This window comes from Myripristis murdjan, chromosome 3 (genome assembly GCF_902150065.1).
Source record: "Myripristis murdjan chromosome 3, fMyrMur1.1, whole genome shotgun sequence".
Classification (NCBI taxonomy): Eukaryota; Metazoa; Chordata; class Actinopteri; order Holocentriformes; family Holocentridae; genus Myripristis; species Myripristis murdjan.
In genome coordinates, this window is record NC_043982.1 from 40,743,572 (window position 1) to 40,750,790 (window position 7,219).

General features: G+C 43.3%; 1 protein-coding gene across 2 annotated transcripts; it reads left to right on the top strand.

Moving 5' to 3' along the window:
- Positions 1 to 508: 508 nt before the first annotated feature.
- Positions 509 to 5,075, top strand: slc35c1 (solute carrier family 35 member C1). Of its 2 annotated transcripts, XM_030048593.1 has the most exons (3): positions 509 to 656; positions 1,279 to 1,793; positions 3,638 to 5,075. In XM_030048593.1, the coding sequence occupies exons 2-3, from the start codon at positions 1,310 to 1,312 to the stop codon at positions 4,216 to 4,218; spliced, it is 1,065 nt and encodes a 354-aa protein (XP_029904453.1). In that variant the 5' UTR covers positions 509 to 656; positions 1,279 to 1,309; the 3' UTR covers positions 4,219 to 5,075. The 2 variants fall into 2 exon arrangements, with proteins under 2 accessions (XP_029904453.1, XP_029904452.1); XM_030048592.1 differs by lacking the exon at positions 509 to 656 and having other exon boundaries at positions 1,135 to 1,793.
- The last annotated feature ends 2,144 nt before the right edge of the window (positions 5,076 to 7,219 follow it).

Genomic DNA, 7,219 nt, shown 5'->3' on the forward strand with positions numbered 1-7,219 from the left:
AAACAGGCAGGCAGACTGTCATAAAACACTTTCCCTTTCCAATATGCAGTTCCTCAGTGCCCTAGTACCCAAAAGCTCCCAAAACACCACACACACACACCTGTATTTTGTCAACACAGGAATATGACCACATGCAGTCGAGCTAAACCAATCCCTCTGTTGGTCTTAATTCCTCCAAAATAAGACCAAGCGCATGGACCAACAGTACGGTGTCTATTTTACTGTTTTTAATTTGTGTGTATATGCATGGATTTAGCTCTTGCAACTGTTGCCTTTTTTTTGCCATTATTTTGAAATGTCAAACCTTTTTAAAGCACTTTGAGCTTTTTGCTTCAAAAGTACCCTATAAATAAAATGTATTATCATTATTATAATACTCTTTATAAAAAAAAAAAAAAAAAAAGACAGCATGTAGACCTCTTCACATCCTCCTGCATGGTGGCCTGCTTTATCAGCTGTCCCTTGACTGGATGGTATAACACGTCAGTCCTACCTGTCCGGAAAAACAGGCTGACAGAAAGCCTCAGCTCAGGTGGGAGGGGTGACACCAGACAATTGGCATTTTATGGCAACCCTACTTCCTCGTTGCATGTCATTACAAGCGCATGGTGGACGAAGTGGCCAACTCGTGTATGAACACACAAAGGAGCGACCAGGTAACACACATCCTTTTGTCTGTGGAATAAGATACTTCTAATCAGGGGAAATAGGTGATTTTGACAGCGTGCAGAAATAATAATAACAGTAACAAAAAAGGAATACTGCATCTACTAAACAAGAATGCTCAATGTAAATTTGGAAATTGCGGGGTGAAACATCATGATGAGGAAATAGCATGCTTACAACACCAATCAGGAAATAATGTGATTTAGACAGCGCACAAAACCAAACAAATAATAATAATAATAATAATAAATAAATTCTGTTTATTAAACAAGAGTGCTGAATGTAAATTTGGAAATTGAGAGGTGAAACATCATGATGAGGATATAGCTTTAGAAATACGCATACATTTTGAGTAAAACTGGTGATTTGTTACAAAGCGTTCTTGGATTTGGTTAACGTCGTGACTTTTGACGTGGACTGTCCCTTTAAAAAAAAAAAAAAAAAAAAAGAGAGAAGGCAAACAGCAAAGCAGGAAGTGGCGGCAGTAAAGAGCAGAGCAGCCGGATGACGATGTGTTATGGCTCCGGGACAACACGGTTAATGCACTTTACATGGTTATAGTTCACCTACATGCATCGGCGTCCACCTCTCTTGTGCTTTAATCATGAACAGGACGCAGCTGAAGCGGTCTAACATCTTGAGGATGGCTCTGGCCAACAACTCGGACTCCGCGGATCCGGATGGACACGGAGAGACTTTCCTCCTGCGCGCCGTCAGGATAGCGGCTGTGGTTGCGCTTTATTGGTTCATCTCCATAACCATGGTCTTCCTCAACAATTACCTCCTGGATAACCGTGAGCTGGACGCGCCTTTGTTTGTGACTTTCTACCAGTGCGTGGTGACCGTGGGGCTGTGCTGGCTCCTGCAGTCCCTGTCCTCCTTCTGCCCGGGGCTCATCAGCTTCCCGGAGCTCCGCTTTGACCTGAAGGTGTGCCGGGAGGTGCTGCCGCTGTCGGTGGTCTTCATCGGCATGATCACCTTCAACAACCTGTGTCTCAAACACGTGGGAGTCGCTTTCTACACGGTGGGCCGCTCCCTCAGCACCGTCTTCAATGTGCTGCTGTCGTACGTGGTGCTGAAGCAGGGCACCTCTTTCAAAGCCATTCTCTGCTGTGGAGTCATCCTAGGTAGGCTTTATCTTATTTTTTTTTTATTTTTATTTTTTTAAATCATTTTCTCTCATTCAAATGCCATTTCTAGTGGAGGAAGTTGGTTGATCGTCTCTGTAAGGGTTACTCTGCAACTGGGACAGTGTGCGGACCTTTGGGGAAATGGGTCATGCGGCTAATAATAAAAGTCTGCAGTCACTGTGGTGATGACATATTAGCTTTCGGCCTATTTATCAGCCTACCTATTATCTAAGGCTGGGATGGTATATTTATTTCCTGAGATGATACTATCACGATACTTTGGTGTTGATTTGATATGTATCGCGATTCTTAGGTATTGGGTTTCCATCAGGGGTGGGAACACATTGATTCACTTAAGTGTTGCGATTCTTTTATATGACTTTTTAATCATTTTTGAACACACTGAATCCATTTGAAGAGAAGTTACTGGTATCATATTAAACTAGATGACATATTCAGTCCACACATGTCGTGGTAGATTGTCAGCAAGGTGGCTAAATATCGCTTCAGTTTTGGTTAAATTTTGACAAGGGGAGATTTGGCATTTCCAGTGGAGTCCCTTGACCTCTGACCTCCAGCTGTGTGAATGAAAATGGGCTCTCTGGGCAGCCACGGCTCTCACCTTTGCAGACGTGCCCACCTTCTGCTAATCCCATGCAGTTTGGGCCACAAACCCTGCAGTCCACATGTGTTCTTGTGGCCTGTTGTAAAATGGTGTGTTTGTGCAGACTGGAGCCTAAACAGTCTTGGAGCTGCATCAGTTGGCTTTGACAGGAAAGCTGAGACTCTTGTGGATTCAAGGAGCCACATTTGATTCATGTGTGATAATGTTTGCCCCCATAGCAGCCATTTCACTGGAGTGAAACTTGACATCACTGTATAAAATGACCTATAGTGACCTCTAGAATAATTACAGCTTCATGAAACTTCACATTCACAAACTAGGGGATAATTAGAAAATAATAATAATAATAATAATTTGTAATATCGAATCACAATTCTTGTAAAATCACAATAAATATCGAATTGGCACCCAAGTCGTGATAGTATTGAATCAGGAGATAAACATATTGTTCCAAACCTAGTACTTCATCTGTCCTGTTGACGACCTAAACAGCTTTTTAAATAAAACATAACCTCCCCCTCTCATTCCTCTTATGCATCATAATTCTTGAGAAGCATATTTCCCTTCCACAATGTCACATTAATCATCAGTGGTTCTCACATAACTACAGGTTTGAAGTTTTTTGAAGCTTATAAATGGCATGTTGGTACTAAAACAAGCTCTTCAATAATGTAGTGCTGTTTCAGTATATTGTATTTTTTATTACTCTTATAGGGTATACAATGTTTTTTTTTTTTTTTTCTTATATTCTTTGTATTGAGCTACTAAATATTTATGTTTATCTCTCCTAATGCTGAGAGGTATATTTTGTGTAGTTTACTACTGTTCCTATACAGTGTCTGGACACCCTGCTGCTGTAACAAGAATTTTCCAATTTTGGATCAGTGAAGTACATCCATCTATCTGTCTATCAGAAATTCCAATTGAATGAGTGAATTTTGAGGTTTTAAAAATGGCCAACAAGACTCAGTTGAAGAAGTTAAAATTAACTATGGAAGTCCATTTTAATTATAGTGATAGTTAATTTCATGAGACTTTGAGAATCCAGCAACACTGATTTTGTACAGTTGTACAAAGTCATGGTTGGACATTTGCAAAGCTGAAATATTCCTGTGCTCACATTCAGTTAACAGCACGTAGGCCTTTTCTAGTGTTTAAACGCGCTTAATTGATGTGTTTTTGGCACTGAACCCTCTCATATGGCATTGTTCCTCAGGTGGATTCTGGCTCGGCGTGGACCAGGAGGGCGTGGCCGGCTCCCTGTCCTGGACGGGCGTGTGTTTCGGGGTGCTGGCCAGCGCCTGCGTCTCGCTCAACGCCATCTACACCAAGAAAGTGATGCCGGCGGTGGACGACAACATCTGGAAGCTGTCCTTCTACAACAACGTCAACGCCTGCGTCCTCTTCGTCCCGCTCATCATTGTGTTTGGCGAGCTGGGCCACGTGGCCAGCTTCAGCCTCCTCACTGACCTCAAGTTCTGGGGCATGATGACTCTCGGGGGAGTGTTTGGGTTCGCCATCGGCTACGTCACGGGCCTCCAGATTAAATACACCAGCCCCCTCACACACAACGTGTCAGGGACGGCGAAGGCCTGCGCGCAGACTGTCATCGCTGTGGTGTATAACTCGTCCAGCAAGAGCCTGCTGTGGTGGACCAGTAACATGATGGTGCTGGGCGGCTCATCGGCCTACACTTGGGTCAGAGGTCAGGAAATGAAGAGGGTTTCCCCGAAAATCCCTCAGGATTCAGCCAAGGAGAAACTGCTGCCAGCTGAGAAGAGCAACATGGCGGTGTAAAACCAGCAAACTGGATTACCTGATGAGGAGTCTGTGGCCTTCCCTTTGTATGGGAATGTAAAATAATGCAGCATTTGACTGATTACTGGTACATACCATGGATTCAGCTGCACAGTTGTGTGGCTACATGTTGGTTGGGTTGAGAAGTTGGGAGGTATTATGGTAAAGGTTTTTGATGGGTTTTTAGTCTCTTTTATTTAAAGATATTTACACTTATTATGGGCCTTTTAGAATTATTTTGAAAATAACCAAGCTATATGATTTGTTTCCTATTGTCAGGACTCAGAGTTAGGGGAAAAAAGTACTTTTTATTCACAGGAAGGGCATAATCATATTTATTTGTATCAATGGCATTAGTGTAATGCGGGAACGAAGGAACTTTTAGATGCCTTTTGAATTAATTATGTTATTTTTTTATCAGAAGGAATATCCAACATAACAGTTGAAATCATGTTCGTCTCTGTCAATGTGCTATTAAAGGTTTTTAGGGTAGCAGAACAATGTGCTGTTTCTCAAATGTGAAGGAAGCTAAGATTGCAGGATATCCACTGAATAAAAGGCTTGAGGGAATCCGAGGCATCATGTCATTGTGTTGCTGACATTTACACCACAGTTTGCCTTTTTATCCCACTTAGCCTAAATATTGTCACGATTTCAAAATGCTGCAGCCATGATCTTGCAGAGTATTTTTTTAATGTATTTGTACATTATGTTTCTGAGTCCAAGCCGGGGTTTAAGATAGGCCTTGGTTTTAGATATATGCAATTATATTTGCATTAAAAAAAAAAAACACAAAAAGAGTGGGAGCGAGGGGTGAGGTAAAGAAATTGGACTCCAGGAAAGACGTAAGAAGCAGCTTGTAAAATTACCTCAAGGTCTCTCACATTTCAGATGATTGTCTCTCTGTTTGTACTGAGTGTGGTTTACATATGTTTGCATCTTCACCTTTCGAAATGTAATATACCCACTTACCAGGAGGGAAACCAGCCCCAATACACGCAGCACAGCAGATTCACTATTTTTTAGACCTTTGCTATGCTTCATAACTTCTAATCAACCAAAGATCAGGCCTAAACCAGTAACTTTTATTGGGGGGGTGGGCTGGTGGTGTGGGACGGGGGGCAGTTTTTAAGGTGGCGTTGTTTTATAAATGTGAAATTATATTGTGGCTCTGCTACAGATAACACTGGTTTTCATTTGAGAAGCTACATTAAAATTTAGACTTTAACTATTTTATTGTCTTGCACATTTTTATGTGACTGAGATTTAAACATAATATATCATTATATAATGAAATATTTTTAGATAGTTTATTTATTTATTCGTTTCAAATCAAATTATGCCAAGACCTAGGGTGCTTGACCGAAACTGAACACTGGGTGGCAGTAGTAAGACGTGCTCAGGGTAGTTGCTCACAGGTCCTGCATCAAAGCATCCCCAAATCTGTAACCATTGGGCCCTGATGCAAGGAGCCCCATCAAACACTTCAGCCCGTGTTCCTGTGCACAGAATAATTTATTACTCTGTAGAAATGAAATGGTAACTGTGCACCTCGTGAAACACGACCAGAATAAACCTATCAATAATTCCCTCACTGTGATGAAGAATAGATGAAGTCTTACAACAGGTGAATAAAATCAAATGCAGGACTCGTCAGTATTGCTGGGAGCACTGGGTGAGTCACAGCCGGTGTGCAGCTCTGGCATCCACACCGCTCTGGTTATTAAGGATGCCCGTGAATTATATGGTAATTAAACACAAGTTTTGGACTTATACCAAATAGCCAAGAAAAAACACTGTTAGCACTTTATTTCGGTAAGCCCATGCATTTTCAATCACCACAGTGCAGTGAGCTGCAATTTGTGCCATGTTCATACTTTTCTTGCTGGCTTTGACATTTTCCAATTAGGGCTTGAGTTCCCTATATGAAACTGCAAAGCAATAACATTTGTCATATGACCTTCAGCTATATGATCCTTAATACACCCTAGAAGTGTGCTGTGGGGGAATTAATTTGTAATCAAGTTCAGTTCATTACCTTATGCAATTATGGCCTTGATGTAACATACTTTATATGGACAAAAGTCCTGGGCCACAGCTCTTAATCAGTGAATTCAGGTGTTTCATTCAGTCCTGTTGCCACAGGTGTTTTAAAAAAAAAAAGCAGCTAGCCATGCAGTCTGCCTTTACAAACATCAGTGAAAGAACGGCTCGTTCTAAAGAGCTCACTGAGTTCCAGCGTGCTGCTGTAATAGTAAAGTAATAGGAAGCCACCGCTGCAACAAGTCAGCTGCTGAAGTTTCTTCCCTCCTAGATATTCCACCATCAGCTGGAAGTGGGATTATTGCAAAGTAGAAGCGTTTAGGAACCACGGCGACTCAGCCACCAGGGGGCAGCACCACATAAAGTTACAGAGCAGGGTCACCGAGCGCCGAGGCTCATAGTGCGTAAAAGTGGCCGACGCTCTGCTGCCTCAGTAACTGCAGAGCTTCAAGCCTCCTCTGGCATCAACATCAGCACAGAAACTGAGCGCCGGGAGTTTCATGGCCAAGCGGCCGCACGCCAGCCTCACATCACCGAGCACGATGCCGAGTGGCGGATGGAGCGGTGTAAAGCACGCCGCCGCTGGACTCTGGAGCGGTGGAAACGTGTTCTGTGGAGCGACCAATCAGGCGGTCTGATGGACGAGTCTGGCTTTGGGGAACGCCAGGAGGACGTTCCCTCTGACTGCATTGTGCCGACTGTGCAGTTTGCTGGAGGAGGGATCACGCTGTGGGCTGGTGTTTCTGGGCTCGGCCTCGGCCCCTCAGCTCCACTGAAGGGAAATCTGAACGCTTCAGCTCACCGAGACATTTTGGACAAGTCTCTTCTTCCAGCTTTGTGGGACCAGTTTGGCGAAGGAAGGCCCTTTTCTGTCCCAGCATGACTGAGCCCCAGTGCACAGAGCAGCTCCATAAAGGCGTGGCCGGCTGAGTTTGGTGTGGAAGAAGTTGAGCGGCCC

Excerpts from the sequence above, each read along its gene's own strand:
- slc35c1 (XM_030048592.1), top strand. The coding sequence starts at position 1,271 with ATGAACAGGACGCAGCTGAAGCGGTCTAACATCTTGAGGATGGCTCTG. Across the intron at positions 1,794-3,637 it reads CTGCTGTGGAGTCATCCTAG|GTGGATTCTGGCTCGGCGTG; the intron begins GTAGGCTTTATC and ends ATTGTTCCTCAG.